Raw genomic sequence first — 22328 nt, 5'->3', positions numbered from 1 at the left:
ATCTTTATGTGGTGGATTTGTGTGTTCTTGTGTGTGTATAAGAGGTACAGAAAGGGTTTCACAAAGGAAAAAACAACATASTCATTGATTTGTCTTGCAAATGGTGGTGCCTACACTAAGTGTGACCATCTTTGCAAAGATGCCAGAGTTTTGCTCAGCTGCCATCTGGAGYTGAAGGGGTGTAAGGATATTTAACGCCTTGCAAGGACGTGTTTTCTCAGGTTCCTATCACCAGAATCATATGGGTATTGGACAAACTCTGCAGGAGTCCTCACCCCGTCATTCCTTTTCGGAAGCCATCGTGTGTGGCTTCCAAAAGAAACGTAGAGAAAAACCTGTGTTTCTGCTAAGATCTCACGTGGGAGGGAGAGCCTGGCTGTTGTGCCTACCTGCTGGCTGCAGTGGGCTCAAGTGAGTGTTTCTGAGAGCAAAAACTTCCAAAAATAAGGGAAAAAACCCTGCAACTAAAGCAACCTGTGGTCATTTGGGAGAAGGCCCAGGCTGGCCCGCAGTGCACGCGCCAGGGCTAAGGCCACGCGCTCGGGGAGCTGAGGGTGGCAGAGCAGGGGCCTCACCTGCATCGTCCGCGCGGCCGTTGGACAAGCGGAAGGAGTTGGAGTGGCTCCCGGCCTGCTTGTACTTCTTGAACCTACCGAGGGGAAAGAAAGGGRGGGAATTCAGGAGCTACCCCTCTGCTGAGCCAGGGCTGCTTCTGGGTCACAAACCCACCACGTGCTTTTCCTCCACTTGCTTTTCTGTTTTATTTGTTTTAAAACTTTAAATGGCTCCATGCAGAGGCCATTTGCTTATTCCTGTAAACTCAGTAATTAATTTCTGTCAAATAAGGGTGGATAGCATTAAAAAACGTTCCTTACCTTAACATGTACAGCACAATAATAATAAATACTATGACGAGGAGGGAGGACAGGGCCACCATCACAGCAATGATTGGAGTCTCATCTGCAAGAAGACAAGAGAGGGGATCTGAAGAGCTCCGTTCGTTAAAGCTATTGGAGCTAATAGAGCATTTTAGCACTCCCCACCCTGACCCTTCCCCAAAGCAAGACTGGGATGGCAAAGCAAATGCCGAGTTTTTTAGCCAAGCCGTAGCCCTTACCTTCTCTTGGACACACTTCGTGTTTGGGCAGCCAAATGCAAGAAAAAAACAAGGTTATTCTGCAGGGAGAGGAACTGAGAGAGGGCAGAGCTCTGTGCAAGGCAGTGTGATCTGCACACGAGGTAACGTGAGCTTGAACCAGCAGCCTGTTTCCAAGCAGGAGCCTGAGGGGACAAGTTATGGAACCTTCCTGCTCCAAGTTCCAYTCGGTGCCCATCAGAGGGATGTGATTAACAGCCTGGGGGCTTGGAGGGGACATGTGGCAGCGGGATGCAGGCAGACACGGGTGTGGGGGTGGTTTGCAGCACATCTGGTGCAGCAAGAGAGAGGGGTTTGGCTGTGGCCCTTAARCAAGCACCTGGCAAAGCCTAGGCAGGAACAAGCTCAAGGGCCCCTGGCAGGTCCCTCCTTCCCCAGCAGAGGTGGGGAGTCCAAATGCACCCCAAAGGGGCTGCTGGAAAAGCAGCTTGTTTGGGCTGGAAAAATAAAGAGCTGAGCGTTTTCTAAAAAACTCGCTCGGCTTCATTTGAGAGACAGGCACCTGCACACAAACCATACTGCATCCTTTTGTAGATGCAACGATTTGTTTCCTTCTCTGCCAAAGACCCCCTGTTACTGATGGCTGATAGAAACCAGACAGGAAAGAGTCCCAAATAATCAATAGTCAAAGTGCACTTGCTATTGAAAACATATCATGGTAGATGATTCCCTCCTGACAGTATGGGGGTGGGAAATAAAATGCTTGGAGAATAGGTGGTTTGCTGTTCCTCACCTTCATAATAACYCTCAACTGGCAATTTGTTGGGAGAGCTTTAATTCTGTAACATCATTAGTGAGGTTATCCATAACACTTCCTCAACAGGAAAGGCACCTATTTCTCCTCTGTSCAGCAGGAGAGATTCAAAATTGTTTTGCAATTCCCTTTCCTGATGCCAGGGGACATTTATTCCRAGGGCTTTTGCTCCCTCATGAAGCAGCTTTGCTTTTTGCTCCAAATTCTCCAGCAGGAGCTCAAAGACATTGAGCTCATAGCGGAGCTGATCCCGTGCTGATTAGTCCTGCAGAAGTCAACATACCTGGTCTTAATCTGCTGCAGTTTTCCAGGTCTGTTTAACTTACAAGGGCTTAGTGGCAAAGCCCCCTTAATCCAGCAGAGATTCCCCCTTTTTAATGGAAAAGCCATATAAGCAATGTATGTTTGCTGCTGCTATACCCTACATCAATTTTCCCAGTGGTGGCTATAATGGTAAGGGGAGGGGATGATTTTTGGAAGAAATAAAACAAAAAGCTGTCCAAAAACCCTACGTGGAACCTGCACTGAGAGGAAAGAATAAATCACAGCATCCCTCTTGTGCTCCCAGGGCTGCTTCTCGGTACCAGAGAACCAGGATTTGTGACTGATCCCCCAGAATAATCCTCTAAGCCGCAGGATATGGAAAATATTAACAGCACTAGTGCTAGGAAGTCAGATCTTTGCTTTTTTTTTTTTTCCCTCTCTTCCCTTCTGTGCTCTTGGGATTAGGGATTAAGAGCACCACCGAGAGCACTAAATACCCCATGGGCCGTGCCGGGCCCGCGGGAATGGGCAGGACACTTCTGCGAGGGTGGGACTGCTCCTAAGGATGATTTCTTGGGCTCGTGTCCCCTTCCTTTCCCCTGGGAAAGGTTCAGTCTAAGGCGTATTGATAAGAACCACTGCAGAATATCGAGTTCTTTCATTTAAACCACCCGAATCAGCAGGATAGTGCGAGTTAAGTACTCCAAGGAGCACCTCAGGGGATTGWCATGCAGTTTATAAAGATGAAATAACTGATCAGAATAACGATGGCAAACACCCAGACAGCTTGTTTCCAGCTCTGCTTCTGGTCTAATAACTCCTATATATTTAAAGCAAGGTGTAATTGCCAATATTCTTCTAGCGAGCTCAATTCCCTGAACAAAGTCATCCAGTCAAGGACGGGAAAAAAGGAGCGTAAAAGCTGTTAAATTTAAGAAATGGATTTTTACGATGCCTTGCCAAAGAATTAAAGAGAATGATAATTGCTCACATTGTCCACAGAACAGCTCTCCTGAACTAAAATAATAGCAGAATCTTCCCGAAGATGTCTTTACTTGAGGTTTAAATAAAGAGCAATGAAAAAGAAGACTCTTACCTCTTCTGTCAGAGTTACCTGCATAAAATAATAAAAAGAAACTCTCTTAGCAACAACGAATTATGCATTTGAATAAGAAAGGAAAAACACTGATGGGGATGCTGACAAATTTAGTAATTCCCATAATCTTCTTGCAAGTCTTTCTTTTAATATAAGAGCTACTGTAGGCATGAGGTTCAAATGACTTTCAGCTTTTACTTAATAATAAAGAAAAAGGAGCAGGGCACATTCTAACCATCCTGATTAGGGGGAAAAAGCCTGAATGTGACTTATTTGGCTTTTTTATTTGATAAGCACTAAGGAAAACACAAAATGCTTCGTCTTTGCTCCCTTTCCCTCCCCCAGATTGAAGCTGCTCCTCTGAATTCACACACTGCGCACATGGAAGCGGCGATGGGTGAGTGGAGCCRTTCTCCAGTGGAAAGACGAGCAGATAATTTGGAGGTTTACTGCAAAAAAATGCCAATTTGAACAATAAAACTCGCTGATACTCGGTTAGAGAACCCAGTGAATGGCATATGGGAAAACACAAACACGCCCAAGAAATGCTTAAAGAAAACAAACCTCCCTGGCCAAAATGGGACCTGAAGCCGCCGCATAAACGTCGATAAACACTCTGCTCTTAATGACATAATCCACTGAAGCCTCTAATCAGCAAGCTACTGATGCGGCTCATTAGCACTTTAAGAGATAATAGGAGCGCATTAAAGAGTGACTGAGCTAAGAAGTCAATTAAAAGCAGCTGGGCGCGAGGGCAGGGACAGYGAGTGTCCATGGGGAGCATCCACCTGCCTTCTTGGCTATCTCATGGAGGGGAAAACGGACCAAAGATTCTCCTCACTGGCCCCTTCACTATTTTAACTGCTTCTTGGCAGGGCAGCATGTCCTTCTTGACTCCTTCCTACATGTGGGATATGGGGAGCTGAAGGGAGCAAAGGCCACCAAGAAGGTCGGTGGTGGAGATGGGAACAGCCTGTGGTTTTCAAGGCGCTTGGCTTTGGGCTTCCATGTCCCATATCCCACAGGACACTGAATGGCAGCCTCATCCCTCCTTCCTTGCTTGGCTAATTTAGAGTAATTAGGCAGCTCATCAGCATCCCGTCATGGGCTGGATCCTGTCCCTAGTTGGCCTTGAGTCTCTAGTCTGTAAGTCCTGTGGGACAGGGACTGTCTCTTTGTGTGAGTGCCAAAATGTGTGACTGTCACCCATGGTGGCTACCAAAACACGTACAAATGGTCTGAGTAGCAGCACTCTGGAGGATCAAAGCTCTGCAGCCGAGCACAGTCCCTGGGTGATTTGTCACTGCTGCACTGACAGACCCACGAAAGCTCAACTTTTTAGCTATTGTCTTGGAATTTGCCCTRAAGAGTCTTCCCATTCCCTTTAATTCTCAGGGAAAAGAAACAAGAGGTCGGGAAGGGTTCAGTGTAGAGCAACAAACATGATTAAGGGATGGGAGCATCTACCTTATGAGGAGAGACTAAGCGAAGACTAGGTCTGTTTAACCTGGAGAAGAGAAGGTTGAGAGGAGATCTGATCCACAGGTATAAATATCTGAGCRGAGAATGTAGGGAGGAAGGGGCCAACTCTCCTCAGTGGTGGCCAGCRACAGGACAAGGGGCAGTGGGTGTAAGTTGAAACCCAGGCAGCTCCATCTCCATGTGAGTAGGAGCTTCTTCACTGTGAGGGTGCCAGAGCCCTGGCACAGGCTGCCCAGGGAGGTTGGGGAGGTTCCTGMTCTGCAGATCTCCCAAACCCRCCTGGATGCGCCCGGGTGCCCCRTGCTCWGGGTGTCCCTGCTGGAGCAGGGGCTGGGCTGGATGATCTCTAGAAGTCCCTTCCAACCTCAACCATTCTGTGATTCTGTCAAGTCTGGAGAGGCAGAGCAGATGGAAAGCCACCTACCATTGTGGGGAGCAGAAGAGGTCTCCTGGGTTGTCACCGTCACACTGAAGTTCCTCTCTGTCGCCTCCTCGTCCGTGCTCGGCGGAGCGGCGTAGGGGGTGGACGGTGACGTGCTGGGGACAGCGGAGGTGGCCGGGGGTGTGGGCAGGGTCGTGCCCAGGGTGGAGGTGTTGAGCCCCAGCACGGTGGGGGTCGGCGGGGGTCCCGTCGCTGTYGTGGCGGGCGGCTCCGGCGCCGCGGTGGGGACGGCGGTGGCGGGGGAGCTGGCATTGGGGCTGGTGGTGGTGGCATTGGGGCTGCCACGCTCTGGACTCGCTGTCGTTGCTCTGACGGGGCTCTCGGGCGAAGGCAGCGTGGTCGTGGGCGGCTCTGCAAACAAGGGCACCTGCGTGAGACGTTGCTGCCACAGCGAAGGATTCGGCCGCTGGAGAAGCGCTGACTATGAGCACACGGGTGAAAAGGAGGAAAACAACCCAAAGAACCCAAGGTCGAGACAGAGAAGGAGTTCACCGTATGGGGAGGTGACTCCTACCAAAGGAGGTATCAGATACGTCCATGAGATGGAGAAAGATTAGAGTCACTGGAAGAGAAGATCAATATTACACCTGCGCAAACCAGCAGGTCCCATCAGCAGTATCTCTTGGCCCCTTGGGAGCTCCAGGGTGATGGGACAAGCCATGAAGCCATCAAACACGTGAGCACTTGTTCCACTGAGCCAGAGGACAGCTCAGGGACAGGGAGAGGAGTCAAGCAGAGCRTTTTACCTGTTGTCACATTGTTAGCACCTATGCTGATGAGGCCGCTTCCGAGCAGAAGGATGAGGACCCACAAATCCATGTTGACCTGAGGAAAAGAGCGAAGAAGAGTCACGGACCACGTCACGCAGCAGGTGTCCCGAAGAGGGGCTGGAAGGAAGGAGCTCCATGGTGGCCATTCATAGGGGATTTGTRCCCACGTTCACACATCCCCAACAGGACAGCACGACGGACTGCCCTGGCTGACACCAGGAACGAGCGGGTTTTGGGAGAGGGCAGGAACTGGTGCAGAGGAAGGAGCCAGGGGAGGCAGCACTGACGGAGGAGTATGTGGTTTTTCGGGAAACTGATACTGTGTGTGCCCGTGAGCATCCTGCAAGCAACCCGGAACGTGACGTATGGGAGGAGCCCAGCACGGGCCYGGAGCCAAAAGCTGCAGCATTGCCGGGCGCGCGTTGGGGCTGCTCCCCGCACGGTATTTTTGGCAAATCGGAGCTGTTTTCGGACACGCTGCTCTCCCGGCCGGCGCGGCCCGCGGCTCCCTTCCCCCTCGGCCGCCTCCCRGCCCATTCGGAAGCGGGGAGGAAACACTCGTAACGTCATGGATGCAAACAGGGCTCCCGGCCGGTGGCGACATCCTGCGCGTGGCGCGGAGAGCCGCCGCGGCCGGCACCGGCCTTGCCCTCCGCGCTCCCCGTCCGACCTCGCGGGAGCAAATCCCACAGGGATCGGACACCCAGGGCGCCGCGGATGAAAYGGGCAGGAAGACGGAGCCAACGGAGACGTTCCTTGAGGATGCAGGAAGAGGAGGATCGAGGTGGGAGAGCCACAAAGCTGAGAGAAAGGGCGAAATTCTGAGAAAAAGGTGATGGTCACCTACCACACTTGGGTATTCAGGAATGATTTATTTAAAAAGTTACACTTTTTAAATATATTTTAAAAAATATCACGTGTTCTGTTTTCCCTGCCTCTGTTCTTGGCAGAAAGAGAATATGAGTCAGGTCAACACACGAGCTCCAATGCTCGAAAAGCACCAGCAGCTTTTGAGCTGGGACTCATAAGCACGTGTGGCTGTTCCTCATCCCGACAGYATCCCTTCTTAATAATGAAAAAGCATCTTGGAGAGCACAATTTTCTTCTTTTTTTTTTAATGACTTTAATATAACGATCCCTTTGTCAGTTTATTTTACTGTACTTTACCATGTAGTGGAACAGCACTACTTCTCATTGCATAAATTTACATTTTTTAAACTAAAAAGAGATGGGTGAAGAACACCAGACAAGTGCAGACAGTCCCGTGGAAAGGGCTGGCACCGGCGACTGCAGATCTACTTCCAGCTTGCAGGTTGTACCCTGGAACTGAATTTTTTATATATATATATAATATATATATACACACACAGATGGAGAAACCAAAAGCACAAGTTTTACCAACACTAACTTAAATGCATCAACTTTGGGCTTTTAGTTAAGTCATTTTAACTCCCCCAAACGCCGGGTCGCAGACGAGCCCTGAGCGGCTATTGGGAATTTCAGAGACACTGAATTTATTTCTCAATAAACCGCCACTTAATGCATCGACTCACAAGCTGGGCAGGAGAACCCGAGCTGAAAACATCTCCCTCTCTTAGTGTTTTATTTAACTGCCAGGAGCATCTTGAGAAGCAGCTTTCAGAGAAGCCTTTGAGCTGAAAAACGTGACCTGGAGCTGCTGCTCTGCCAGCTGCCAGCGTCTGAGCACGACCTAAAACCRGGTACCGGGACGTGGCCCAAGGTCAAGGGCAAATGCGCTGATGGGTATTTCTAGGACTGCTGAGCCACAGTGAAGCTGCTTTAAAMAGTCAGCTTGTGAAAATACCCTATTTTTCCCGTTTTCTTTGGAGGGAAAATCTCCTGAGGGCTGTAGGAACCTCCTAGGTTCATCTCTGGGCTCAGTGGGAAACACTAAATAACCAGCTATGGGCGACCAAGAGGTGTCAAGGAGGACTATGATGTCCTTGCTCTGCTTCCTACAGAGCTGTGAGAAAAGCCTCYGTCCAGGCAAACTGAGCTTTGTACAACTTTGGCTTATCCCAAGGCACGTCTGTAAGAGGTGAGGAAAAGAAGGACAGGTTGAAAGCAGAACACACCATGCGAGCAGCAACAAGCTGCAGGTCAGCACTGGAAGACGCCTTCAAACTCCTCTTTGCCTTTTGGTTTCCGTTCCTGCGTAATCACAGCAGACTGGATCCTGTCTCAGGATCTCATTTTCAGGAAAAAAAGAAAAATAACACAAGTATCRGGCATCTATGAACATCTCATCCACCTTTAGCCGAGCTGAAGGTCACCATGAAAACAACTTGAAGAGAAATGAGGTCTGCTGAAGGTGGCAAAGATGCTGCACTGGAAATTCAGGGCAAAATGCAGCACTGCCAGCTGTGCCGCATCGCCAGGGGTATTAAAAGCCRGAGCAGATGGATCCTGTTTGACCCTCAAAACTGCTTACATTGGCTTCCAAAATAACCCAGTGCGGGAAAACGCTGCCTGTTGGAATCTTATGGAGAGGAAAAGCATCGTGCACCACGAAGAGGATAAAAACTGATGCCTTCCTGAGGTGCAATGGGTAGAGGAAGGCAAGAGCAGCTATTCATGTCAACAGGGGAGGCCCAATCAATGGGGCTTTCATTGATTACCATCAGCCAGCCTAATTAGCACTCATTAACTTCCACGTGCTGTAYTGAACGTTGGCAATTGAGGTGATTGCTTTGAGGGCCCAGCAGCTCCTCGCCCTGCGAGCTCCACTGGGGACGTGTCCCTGGTGAGGAACCTCGCACTGCAACGGACAAAAATCAAGTGCAGAAAACCCGAGGAAGCACCTTTTCTGGGGGGCAGCGGAGCAGGAAGGAAAATACATGGAACTGGTCATTTTTTACTTGGCTTGGCCATTGTGGGCTCCATTCTCAAGCTGGAGCATACGGAGTGGTTCAACTGGGGGAGTTTTAAGCACAGGCAAAGGGCTGGGGGCAGTTGGTTGGTGGACATGTAAGAAGAAGGAGCTGTGTCCATGGGCTTCCCACATCATGGAGAGCAAAGGAAGACCTGGCTTGGCTGGAGGAGATATTTCTAACCTTTCGATAGACTCATAAATAGCAATTAGCCTTCTAACGTTGCACACTTGGGTTTAAACTGTGCACAGCTCTGATCAGGACGTTTGGTCTTCTGAGCAATCAACAAAATTACAGAGAACTAAGGGGACCGCAGGTAAAAGTGATGCAAGCAAGTGAGGAGAAAGGCTGTCTTAAGAGGAAAGATGGCCCCAGATCTTCTGAAGCAGCTATCAGGAAGAGCTACCATGGTCTCCCAGGAACCACGAATACACTTCTGGAATCACAGTGCTCTCCCATATGTTTCTTCCCATCAGCTACTGAAAAAGGACCAAACCAACCAATTCCTGTAGCTCTATGTCTATTCTTTCCACATTTTGCTCACAATGCTGGTGTCCTAGTCCAAGCAGAATCCAATGGAAAGGATGCACAGRCTGCTGAGTCGCACCAAGGAGCTGGGAACGGTCTAGCATTATYCCACGAGGGAAAAAGAAATCCTTATGCCAACCTGATTCCAGATGGCATGAGGTGAAGCCCCTAAACACAGGCTAAAACTATCTCTACCTGATCCTATTTAAGACTAGGAATTCTTAAGGATGGGAATGAGACAGCAGGGTGACTGCAGCAGGTTGTGAATCCTGAAGCCGGGGGACCAAAGCGAAGAGGCACAATTAGAGTGAGATCCTCGGTGCATTTCCATGGTTACTGGCACCCGGCTCCTTGATCAGGGGATATGTAATTAGATTGCTGCTCAAACAGAAGACATTTAGCAAAAATATCTGCAGCTACAGGCACGAGCAAACAGCTTTCTGCAGCTTATTGCAGCGGCCAGCCCACGTGCAGTGCTAACAAGCTCGGGGAGCAATAAATGAGAAGAAAATTCATTTTTTTTTCCCCACAATTTTTTCAGTTTTGGGCCCCTTCCACACCAAACTGCTCAATGCCTCAAATTACACACTCAGGACCCACCTGGTCCATGGTCTCTGGTGGGATGAGCACCCACAGCCCCTATAGACCCTGCAGCAAAACCAGAGCTGAGAAGCTCTGACAAAAAGGTGAAGCTCCGTGAAATGAGTCAACAGGATGATTAACTTCTCGCCCTCCCAGGTTATTCACAATCCATTCTCTATTTTAATCTCCCCAACAAAAGGCTCCACCGGAGCATTGTCAGCCGGGGCTTTCACAATCAACCTTCAAAATGTTCAAGGAATGGTAAAGAACAATGACTCTGTAACAGAATAAATACAATCTAAACAAAAACCCGCCCGTTGCTAAGGTTAATAAGCAGTGGGGTTTTGGCACAGCTCCGCGCTGTGCATTCCAGTGCTATGGTATATTAAAAACGTGCTGGAACTAGGCTTGGGTTGGAGGAGAAGAACCTGACATTCAGTTCTGACATATTCTCCCCTCCAGGATGTTATTTAAAACACCAATATTGTGTAACAGGCGCCGGGTTTTGGGAGACGTTTTACTGAAGCCTGTGTGTTGCTTCAGCTGTGAATATCAGCAAAGCCAGACTGGGGACCAAGGCACGTCCCAGCAGGATGGAGGCAAATCAGTGTTGGAGATGATGGCATTAAGAGTTTGGGAAACTCAGGAGAGCTTGGAGAGATTTTAGGGACCAGTTTGGAGGTTGTTTGTTCTTAATGGAAATGGAAGAAGAAGAGCAGCTCGAGTGAGCTCAAGGCCAATGCTTGGGGAGCTGTTTCCACCTGCAAGAGAGGAGAAGTGTTATTCAATGTGATTCCTCAAGTCATTGGCAAAGGTTTTGCTCTATTGCCCAGGCACCAGCACAGGTTTCCTGATGTTGATGTGGGACGGGAGCCACCTCTGGAAGCGGTGAGTCCTGCAGGAGATGACAATGYCCTATGACAAAAGGAACGCTGGAAAGACAACAGATCAAAGGCCGTGRTCATGGAGAAACTGGCTACCCAGTACCAGCAGCCACTGGGCAGGARACACCAGGAACTCGCAGTTGAGAGCCAAGGTCTCAAGGAAGGCCCCAGCTCCAACCACAACAGTTTGTCTTTTGAACCAGAAGCACAAGAAACCGCAGTGAGGGGACACTGAGTGCAGCAGTGACCATGGGTCATGCGTAACTGCTTGCAGTCCTCGCAAGGGATGGTGAGGAAATGCAGTGTGGTGGGAGTGTTATCTTCTCTGTGAAAGATGCTCAGGGCTTCTCATTTTCTCCACGGGCAGTCACAGCCAGCAATGATGGCACTGAAGTCCCACCTGAAAGCATTAGGGAGCAGAGCTGGTGGGAAAGCTCACATCCCACTCGCAAGCAGTGGAGGACCTGCAGCAGAACCTCAGCTAACTCCCCTGCCATCAGGCTGGTCCCATGTTTCCTCCATTCCCACATCTTCCGGGGCCGAGGGAAACATAAGTATGTAAGAGAAGCTGCTGCAACCATGCCGTCTGTGGCAGGTTCACAAGAGCTGCCCTGTCCATGATGGACACCCAGGAGAGGCCACCAGCTCCCGCCGACTCCCGTCTCCAGCGCTTCCCAACAAATCCAGCATCCTCCCCTCTAGATGGAGCTCCAGGAGAAGTGTGAGGCCCTGTCCTAAAGAGAAGGCAGATGCTGCTCTCATCACCACAAAGCTCATGACCACAGGCCTGAGAGCTGCAGGCTGCACTAGGAAAAGAGACAGAAGCCTTTAGCTCAGTTGAGAATTCAGTAAATGCCCAGCAAACACCCAACTGCCCTTCCCAGAGCCAGCGAGTCCAAGCCCACGAGTCTTGACTTTGAATTAAGTGGTCTCCAGCATGGTCCTATGGAGAAGAAAAGCACCACACKCCAACAAAGACGTTCTACCAGGATATAGAAGGACTACCGTTTTCTTGGTTTCACTCCATTCAGATTCCAGCTTCTCGTCCCTCAGCTGGACACCCAAGGGACTGTGAGATCAACCGCTCCTTTCTGCACTGCAGGAGCAAGGGGGCTCGAAGGCAGGGCCCATCAAAACCTCGAGGCTGARTGTGTCGGGGAATCGGCCTCCCCTCCGTCCACAGGGCACTTCTCAGCAGGACATYGGGATGCCGCAAGCCGGAGCTCTGATTTGAGGAGACGGGGCACAACAGCAGCAGCACGGTGAGAAGCAATGCTTTCTATGAACATTTCAGAGATTTAATTTGCACTGGGATCATGACTTGTGTTTTTTCCTTTTTCCATGCACATACGCAGTGGTTAAACACCCTATCTCCGCCTTTCTGCATGCAAGTAAAAAGCACAAACATTAAGAGATTGCAACAGAGCTCAGACGCGTCAGGCACTGAAGAGGCAATTCTTGCGTAAATGCTTAAAAAACGTTCCAGTTGTAATAAAGCAAAAGGGAAGCAGCAAAGCAGATCCTCAACACGTGCAGGTGCCCATCTCCCAACCCCTTGTCGGGCCCTGGACCTGGCTGATAAGGTGTGGTGGTCCTCCATCCTCTTGAGGACATCGCTCGACCAAGAACCACTCTCAGATTCGACTTGGCACAGGTTGACACGTGTCCTGTGAGAGCTACCTCTTAAATGGCCAATTCAAAATGTGAACAGCAAAGTTCTTACCGAGAGCTTTACGTTTTCTCAGAGCGGGGCAGATTTTGCTGTTTTGGCCCAAGACAGGCCAGCAGGTCCCTCTGGGCGGGGGATAAGGCCTTGGCTTTGCCCTCGCGGCCGTCACGGAGGAAGCGACGCAGCAGCGGAGCGGACACCCCACACACGAGTTATCAGCTCATGACGTTTGGCCACCTCCACCTGGGCCGAACAGTCGTCAAAATCCTGCAAATTGAGCTCATTTCAGCCCCGTCGGGCCTGACTGAGATCCCCACCCATGTTAAATACTTCAATTTCAACAGAATAGCAATTCACTGGCTGCGAGCAGAGATATCCCCATCTTGGCCTATTTGAAGCCTTGGCCGCCTCAGACTTTCTCAAAAGATGGATGCTTTAAAAGAAGCTTTCCAACAAAAACATCCATTTTTATCACGCCCTTGCTGGGAGTATAATACACAGAGGGCTCTTCAGTATTGCCATTAAAAGAGAGACTCCCCTAACCAGGCATTAAATGGTACAGGAGCTTGTACACAGAACAACAGAGCGCGCTTTCTGTGGCCGCTTGTTGCTGCGAAAACACAAGACTAACTCTGTTGCTCAAGCCCAATATTGTATTTGTCGGCGCGGCGGCCAAGCCTAACAAACTAATCGCATTTGGCCTGCGTGAAATCCAGCCTGCCGAAGACCAGGGGCAAACTTGGCTCTCGTTCACCCCACGCTTCCGTCCAAATCCAATCCGCTCCCATCAAGGCTCTTGAATGCTTTGCTCTGGGTTTCTCGCGCGGCAGAATGAGCCCAGGATGAGGTGCTCTATTGCCAACGCAGGGATGCACCAAAGCAGTATTTATTTTATTTTATTTTATTTTATTTTATTTTATTTTATTTTATTTTATTTTATTTTATTTTATTTTATTTTAGTTCCTTTTTTTATTTTGTTTTGTTTTATTTCCTTTTTTGTTATATTTTATTTTTAATTTATTTTATTTAAACAGCACTACACAGGGAAAAGGGGGCATCATCCACACAAACACAAAGCGGGAAGGATGTTATCAGTAATCAGTGAGTTTTAGGTAATTTTTGCCTTAACATCTTCATGCTCCATTTTTGGTGACAGCCAATTTCAAATCTCAGGGCACCATCCCCAAAAGCACTGATCCCCGCAAAAAACCTAAGAATCAAGGTGTCATTTCCAGAAGAAATTTAATGTAAGTGCCAACCCCACAACAGAGACTTGTCCAGGGTCTCCAAACAACCTCCCTCCCGTTCTCTCCATTCACATCTCCTCCTACTTGGACCATTACATTCCCATGCATGGAAAGATATGGTATGACCTACCGAGGAGGCAGATCCTCGGAGGGGCTTTGGAAAACATGGTGCCATCTTCATTCYCACTTAATTAATCATCTCATGGTCATAACACGAAAAGGATCTAGCTCAACTTGCACACTTTTTGCCTTGTTGAAGGAACACAGAATTCCAGGATAGTTGAGGTTGGAAGGGATCTCTAGRGATCATCTACTCCAACCCCTGCTCCAGCAGGGACACCCAGAGCACGGGGCACCCGGGYGCATCCAGGTGGGTTTGGGAGATCTCCAGAACAGGAGACTACACARCCTCCCTGGGCAGCCTGTGCCAGGGCTTGGGCACCCTCACAKGRAAGAAGTTCCTCCTCACATGGAGATGGACATCTCAGTACCACACACACCACTTTGCAGAGGCAAAAGAGACCCGAACAAGCAGGAACTGGAAACCATCACCAAGTCCTCAGCACATTGCATCGACCGAGCTCACAGGAGGTCAGGAGGGACCTCTGGAGATCATCGAGCCCAATCTACCTGCTCAAGTAGGGTCACCTGAAGCACATTGCCCCAATGAGATATCTATGAAGAGTCAAACAACAACATCATCAGCAGGAGTGGCTGGTAATCCTTGCTGGCATGGACTGGATTTAAAACAAAAGGACCAAAAAGGTCAACCATGCTCTGAGCCACCCGCATCCTCACACTTCTCTAATTCAGACTAAGAGATTTAGATAAAGACAGACTTAATCCAAGACGAGTTTTCCTCGACCTGCTCCGACGTGGAGATAAGACTCATAAAAGCCGGTTCCAACCCAACGCTCCTGCACGTGGCCAGGTAGGGCCAAACCCAACGCTCCTGCTACCCGACCCTGTCCACCTCCACCTCTGCTTCTCACCCTACCCCAGAAGAAACGCTGAGGGATGGTGAAACACACAGGATGGGGCAGCAGGGGATTACTCCTATGGATCCATGCCTACGGATCCATGAGAACGTGCCRGGAATGGGGACAGCCTGAGGGAATGGTTTATTCTTCGCCACGCTGCTGGTTGAGGGAATCCTGGACGTCTGCGAAGGCTCTTTAATACAAAGGGAAAGACCCGGCAYGCGGAGGCAGGGCAAGGTTTCGGCTGACCCAGTTTAGGGATGCGGCCGCTGCCGACTGGCCTTAACTCTTCTTATCCCAGATTAGCCTCTTTGAGGTCACCAAGGCGTCTCGCTCGCTAGAAAGGTGCCATGTTTCCGTGTCAGACCAAACATCTGGGCTTTGAAACACACGCCGGATTTAGTCCTGGATTTCCAGATCGGATTCTGCTCGTTGGGGGAGGGAAAAGAAAGGGAAAGAAAGAAAAAAAGTCACAACTGCTGGTTGCAAAGAGCTTTCATGGAACAGAAAGGTCATTATTTAGCCTTCCCATCCCCCACGCTTCCTCTGCTCTTCGTCTTCTTCCAGCAAATTCACCAGATTTCAGGAAAAGAGGAAAACGTCAAGTTCAGGATCTGTGYGGTTCCTGCGACCAGCGCCGCCACCTGCGCCGGGGAGGGCCGAAGCACAAACCCGGCGTCCAATTCCTGGCTCCCCATCTCGCTTCCCTTCTGTGGGGACGAGGCCCAGCTTGGGAAGCGGCCTCCGAAGGCCGCGCTGCCTTGGACGAGGTGTGGAAACGGTGCCACCGGACGTGGGTCAGAACACGGCGCCCCGGCAGCAACGGCCACGTTCGGTCACCTTCCGTTTCCTGGTGGACCTGGTGGAGAGTCCCACCCCGTGGAGCTTGCCAGGATGGAGCTATGGCCAACCCTTCAAATGATGCGGGCTCGGTGCCAAAAGTGCTCAAATTCCCTGTGGGAAACAGGTCCTGCCAGTGCCAACTGGGGACACGCTCAGTTCAGGAGGGCTGGAKGCCTCGTGGGGAGCACAGGCAGAAGAGCCAAGGAGAAAAAGGTCATTTCCAGCACGGAGCAGTGATCCCAAAGGCTCCAGTTGCGGCATTAAGATGCAGCCATTTGACACGCTGCTCTGTGGCCCAAGATAATTTCGTTTTTCAAGCTACGGCTCCCTGCTTTATCAGCACAAAACTCAAAGCAGCAGAGCAGTGCTCAAAATCTGCAAGCATCCTTGCGGGGACACTGCTCCGGCAGTGCTGCACAGCGCCCAAGCAAATGCTGCTGAAGAAATACAAGCACACAACTAATCTGGGGGTGAGAAAGTGTCCACTGCTCTCCCGAAAGGCTGAGGGAGAAGCCTCGAGGAGCCAGGCGGGGAGGAAGGTAAAGATCCCACGAGCGTGAGCTGGTATTTGGGGGAGGAAGAGCAGACAGAGCCGAACTATGATCAGAAACGAAACCTGAATGCTGCTTCTGCCCTTGTCCTGGGGATGTTGCACTTTGTGACGGGGAACAGAAGCTTAAACCCTATAATAGAATAATTTTACATAAGATCTCCAGGGTGGATTCAGCCCGACCAGGGTGACATTTTTGCATTTCATTTACTCCCCCAGATTAGAGGGTTGCACACGTGGTTCCTTGGGCTGCTCCAGCTCATTACAGACACCTGGGCCATGAAGGAGGAGTGAATTATAGGGAACTCCCATGGCAAGTCAAGGGAGAAGCAGGGTGTGCCCAACTGCCACAGGGCCACCAGGACACCCCTGCCAGGATCCCTTTGGGCCATGCCAAGCACATGCAGCTGTGGCTCTTCTTCTGCATTAGCCCAGGAGCTCTTGACCGCCCACATGGAACCACTGTGGCTGGAAATGATCTCCAAGATCATCAAGTCCAACCATAAACCATCCCCACCACACCTGCTAAGCCATGTCCCTAAGTGCCTCATCTACACATTTCCTGAATGCTGCCAAGGATGGTGACTCCATCACTGTTCCAATGCTTGGCTTTCTGTCTCTTGCACCAGAGATGCTCCAGCGAGGTGCAGAAATGGGTCCAACTCCTTCTTCCCACGAAGCTTCTGCAGGCACCAGGGTCTCCACGATTCTTCTGCTGTCCTGCACAGGTCACCTCAACGCCGCTGTCCTTCGCTGGCAGTTCCTGGACCTCTGTGTGGTATCACGAGGGGGTGAATCATGTTTACTGAGGCTGAGGGATGCAGCATCAGCCACCTCTCGCAGAAGAGGTAATGGGCTGTGTAGGAAAATGAGTGCCTGACTAACTGGAAAAAGGTGTTTGGGTATCTTGTGATGATCACACAGCCAGGCACTCCAGCATTTGCATTCCCGTGTTTTCACAGGCAGGATTAATCCCATAGGAGAACCCCCTGTGAGGGACAGTGCCTGGATCCCTCCCCCTTTGCTCTGGACTCCAGTCAGTCTGCACGAGCTCCACACCACCCCCTCCAACACCTCCCAGGTCTCCATTAGCTTCAGGAGACCTTTGTCCACTGCTGATATCTGGCCCCACCCTCACTACACACATAGAAGTTAAATATTTCTTTCTTTCTTTTTTTTTTTGAGGGGTGGAGAGCGCCAAATCTCAAGCTGTCRGTACAACCACAGAGACCTCAGTGCTGATGTCTGCTCCGATCCCCCATTGAGGAGGCATCTAACGTCTCACAAGGCTCTCACAGGCRCCAGCTCCAAGCAGCAGGAGCTATTTCAGAGGCAAAGTCAGCACCACCAGCCACTGCTTACCATCCAGGGAAGAAAAATAAATGAAATCACCATTCTCCTTTCTGGTAAAAAACAGTAGCCAACTCATCAAGAGGTCATATTGSTTGTATCTTGCTGAGAAAGTCATCCACCCCAGGCAGCAATTGCAGAGCCCATGGTGCTCACCTTACAGCTTGCATGGAGCTGCTCCCTTTGCACATGGGCAAGAATAATGTCACCACGGTTATTATTTTTTAAATATTTACCCACTTTTTCCCTCCCACGTCAAGGGATTTACCCACTCAGCCTCTTTCCACAAGCTGCCTTGAGGGAACCTGTGCAATGATCAAAGGGGGTTCTTGGTTGGAGCGATCAGTGAGCATGTCGTGTGCAAGGGCAGCACCTGGAGAAGCAGCAGGCGGTGGATGCAGTTAAAGCGACAAGTACGAGGGCTAAAGAGGGCAGCAGGTCAGCTCCAAATGTGCTCCAATAGTCCAACCCTACGGGAACTCCCTGCTGGGCCAGGCCTGGCCATGGCCATGGCCCTCCTGGGCCATGCAACCTTGTGCCTCCACAGATCGAAGAGCTGAGAACATCGTGTTGAGAGCCAAGCTCCAGCCTCCTACCCTCTTCTTTTAGGAAAAAGATGAAAAAAAAAATCATCCCAAATCCGGATTAATTAGAGAAYGGAGTGTCAGAACAAGATGATGTTGTGGTCTTCTGCTCCAACTAAGTACCGTGGCACTGGGTCGCCCCCGAGCAACCTTTCGTGTTTTACCGGAAAAGCAAAAGTTGATTTAAATTCTCACAGTGGTTGCGCTAGATGAAAGCAGTTACGCTCAGGAAATTAGGCAACTAGAACGAGGAGCTAAATCCCACAAGGCCCAAGCCAGCGTATTCCTGCAAAACCGAGCAAGAGAAGCGGCCGTTTTTCCCTCTAAGTCTGCAAAACGGGAAGCATCTCTGGCATTTGGCTGCCCYGCTGCTCGCGGGCAATGTCTGTGGTTTGGGTGGAAGGAGAACTGAGGGTTTCCAGGGCATCTCCTGCCCCTGCCCACCCGTCTATCTCCTGGGTGGCTTTTGGAACCAGGCTAAGACAGACGGAGCTGGATTTTCCTTTTCACTGGATTGCTCTTTCATAATCCCGAGCCTAAATGGTCTTCAGCAGCCGAAGGAGGACGGGTCTGAGCCTGCTTGTATAGGGARGGAGGCAAAAACGTTTGGGGGATTTTGCAGCACTAGTTTGTGGGGGTTCAAAGCCTTCTGCTAACCCCAGGCCATGTCGCTCCAGCTCTTTCTAAGCAGGACTGCCCACGTAATCACGACGGCGGGGAGTCTGCTAAAGGTGCAGCCCGGGCTATATTTAACTTGGCATCCGATTGCCAGGGCTCTGCCTTCCGTGTCCTCGTATTTCCTCTCCAACGGACGTAATTGGGATCCTGGCGAGAGGAAAGGAATGAGGAACTTTGGTGCCACCGGACCCAACCCCTGGCCCATGCGCAACAGCTGGAGTTCGCTGCGGTTATCTGAGAACACAGGAACTGTTAGTGAAAACGTAAGTTCTTCAAAAGGCAAAGAAAGGACAGGAAGAGCAGGAAGCTCTTGCAGGCAGCTCTGAGGATAGAGAAGCCAATTTTCCTATTTTTACCCCGTTTTTCTCTGCTCCATGGTAGTCCTTCCCATGTATGAACACTCTGAGCACTTTCACACCCTTATGTGCCTTGTGAGGACCCAAACGTAGGACCTCAGCAATACTGATGTCCTACTAACAGAAAGCCTTGAGCTGAAGACAGAGAAGAACAACTGCTTTAAAAAAGCCTCTCCCTGCTTGCCAAGAGGGCTCTCCCGTGGGATGCAGGTCAAGGCAGGGCCGCAGACCCAAGCGAACAACCTTGCAYGGTTGCTAAAATTATCGGTGGTAGATCCGGGAGCGCAGGACAGCCCAAGAATGAACCACGTCGACAATCCCTCCTGTTGGATCATGTTCAAAAATAAGGTTAGAGCCTTTCTCTGCATGGCTATCTTTCAATACTGCATTATATATCTTTCTTTTTGATAGCAACATCATTGCAGGAATTAAGGAGATACAAAAGGCCAGGCCCATGGTCATGCAGAAGTACAGGAACCCATGGACAGCCCTACAGGTATTTCACAATCCCAAGAGCCAGGCGCACTGGATTAATGGTGGGAAAGCTGCTCACTTGCCACTGCTGCTGATCCACAAGATGCTCTTATTTGGGGAAAAATGGGGTCTCTTGCACTGTGAGGAGCGCATTAGGCCGAGGTCCCCGACCCTGCTGCCGTCTCCAGAGCTGCCCTTGTTCAACTGACCCACTTCTCCTCAACTGGGTGAAGAAGGACAAAACCCTCTTCACTGCTTCCTTCGGGGGAAAAAAGAGAAAAGAAAGAAAAACACACAATAATTCGCGTTTTGGGCACCACGGCCTCCTTTCTCGGCCCGATAACCCACGGGTGCTGTGGGGGCAATGGCATTATCGGGTGAAAACCTAAAATCACACTGCCCTACAAAAGAGCCGGGGGAAACCGGCCCCTCCGAGCAACCCGGCTGCCAGGCTTTTATCTTCTGGGCATTGTGAATTYACACCGAAGCGGAAGAATTAGACGATACAGGGCTCTACGAGGCACTATTGGGAAAAAAAGCTCTGCCTTAGCAACTCAATTGTATCCGTAATGCCCGCGCTGGCTATTATGTCCAGCTACTGACTTGGAACGCTTTTCCGGGCCCYGCTTCTCATTTCCCACTCCTATAAATTAGCAATAAGCGGATGGAAATCGCGGAAATGTACSTACATTTCCGCGATTTCCATCCGCTTATTGCTGATTTATGTTAGGACAACGGGAGCTGGCAGGGAATTTTGGCGGAAGACTGGAAGACTGAGCGACTTAGAGGCTGGTTGATCATTCCCGCAGGGATTTCCAGCCCATTATCCAGGCTAGATTTGAGTGTCTCGGAGCAGAGATGACTTCCGTTGCTCTGYGGAGGTGCTGCCATAGAACCAAAAAAAGGCCACTAAAGGGAATAATAAACATCAAGACATACCTAAAATGAGCAGTTTACAAAATAATCTGCGTTTATGGCATCCTGAGCACAATGAAAGCTAAGAGCAAGCGGGCCAGTTACTTAAAAGCAGCGGGATAAAAGGTGTTTTTTTTCCCCAAAACTCTTATTGGGAAATCAACCTGCCTTTAATGCCTTTGGGTTTTGATATTTACTGAAATAACTTGCACGGCTTTGCTAGGCTGCTGCTAAGGATTAGCTAAACGGAGGCGACACTGCYGCGAACGCACCAGGATGTCACCGACTCGGGCGAGCACTCAAAGGGAGAGTGACCCAAAACGGTGTCACTTTTGGGACCAAGATGGAAATTCCAAGGCATTTGCYGGTGGTTTCCTCTCATGCATCACTTGTACCTCCCAGGAAAACAGAAATCGGATGGGCATTTTCAGTTATTTACATGGGATTTGCAGTTATTTTTCTTTTTGGGTCTCAGTGGAAACACGAGGCTGCAGGGCCAGGACTACGGAAAAATTGTTTAAGTGAAAAATACCATTTCCATTGATCCTGGATTTTTAAAATAAGTTTTAAATAAGCAGTGAATATACAACAGCAAAATATAGCTCCTTCTGCCAGCAAAGACTAATGTTTTCTTTAAAATTTGGGGAGAAACAACATTTAGAAATCACTACTGAGCGAGAATAGGACTGACGACATTGGCAGTGGGCTAGAAATTAAGCAGCATCCAAATTCATCAGCTCCCCGCAGTTGGCAGAACTCAGAAGAAATTACAAAGCTTTTCAGAAAAGCCCTGTAAAGGACACAGATTTCTTTCTTTTTTTTTTTTTCCCTGAAAAGCCATCTCTTTTCCAAGGAGAACAAGCAGATCTGTCAGAAACTTGACCTTGCACTTGTCCCTGCACAAGGGTGACGGTTGCCTCCGGACACGTCCTGCTCCCGCGCACGGATCCCAGGGATCCACCAGGGATAGGGAGCCGGAGCTGGGAGCACCCACTAACTGGGCTGTGATTTCTTCAGATATGAACCCTATAGGACAGGATCAAAGATGGGCATTTTAAATCTTTTATCCTTAAAAATAGCCCTATGCAGGTCATACACTGCATATATATAACTATATAGATATAGATTTAGATATACACCGATGTTCTGAGGATGAATATGAATAGGAGCACCTGAAGTTCATGCTGCAGAGCTGCTCCTGCTCCTCAGAGAAGCAATGAGCAACCTCTCCTCCTCTGGAGTGAAGACACGAGGTCTCCTGCTGCAGGTTTTCCATGTGAGCTGAGACCTGCTAGGTCTAGGTTGAGCATCCAAGCCCAGCATCCTCCTGCTCAACTGCAGACCCAACGTCATCGGCTGCCCCTTGGTCTGACACTGCAGTCCTGGTCCCTCCTGCTCCCACAGTCACTTCCCAAGAACATTCTGCACATTAAGCATCAAAATTAACTTTAATTCTGCTCTTCAGCCCACCTCCTATCATCTTCACCCTCCCAGGCCCTGCAGCCATCAAGGGCACACATCGCTCTACATTTGCTCCATCATGAAATTATTTTTGCATAACTTCCTGAGGAAAAACCTTCCACCTGGCCCTCTCCCTGCTTCTCTGGAAACTCAAACACAGCCACATCCACCTGCTTTCCTCCCCACCGACAGAGACAGCAGCAGCCTGTGGAATAGGTAGGGTTGGTGCTTGACCACTGGTGGCCTTCAAGCCACGATTGTCCAGAGTCACCAGCCACACATGAACAAGTGAATCTTAACACGTTTCAAAAAGGTTTTTTCAACATTGTCTTGTGCAGACAACTGAGGCCGGAACAGGGAGGAAATAAAATG

At 49.9% G+C, this 22328-nt stretch overlaps 2 protein-coding genes across 2 annotated transcripts in view; one reads left to right on the top strand and one right to left on the bottom strand.

Annotated features, from left to right (window-relative positions):
• PTPRA (protein tyrosine phosphatase, receptor type A) overlaps positions 1–22328 on the bottom strand; it is a 64002-nt gene that overhangs the window by 12226 nt on the left and 29448 nt on the right. The window contains exons 3-7 of the mRNA XM_026048878.1: positions 5941–6019; positions 5177–5545; positions 3271–3288; positions 876–960; positions 576–649 (exon numbers count right to left, since the gene is read on the bottom strand). Of these exons, the coding sequence (XP_025904663.1) occupies positions 576–649; positions 876–960; positions 3271–3288; positions 5177–5545; positions 5941–6013 (619 nt within the window). The 5' untranslated portion in view covers positions 6014–6019. The remainder of the gene's footprint in view (positions 1–575; positions 650–875; positions 961–3270; positions 3289–5176; positions 5546–5940; positions 6020–22328) is intronic.
• LOC112955527 (skin secretory protein xP2-like) overlaps positions 10929–22328 on the top strand; it is a 58047-nt gene continuing 46647 nt past the window's right edge. The window contains exon 1 of the mRNA XM_026048849.1: positions 10929–11069. Coding sequence (XP_025904634.1) covers positions 10929–11069 — 141 coding nt within the window. The remainder of the gene's footprint in view (positions 11070–22328) is intronic.

The sequence above is a fragment of the Nothoprocta perdicaria genome, unplaced genomic scaffold, assembly GCF_003342845.1.
Source record: "Nothoprocta perdicaria isolate Ctin4 unplaced genomic scaffold, notPer1 scaffold_58, whole genome shotgun sequence".
Lineage (NCBI taxonomy): Eukaryota > Metazoa > Chordata > Aves > Tinamiformes > Tinamidae > Nothoprocta > Nothoprocta perdicaria.
The sequence above is the reverse complement of the archived record's forward strand: the minus strand, read 5'-3'. Positions and strand labels throughout refer to the sequence as shown.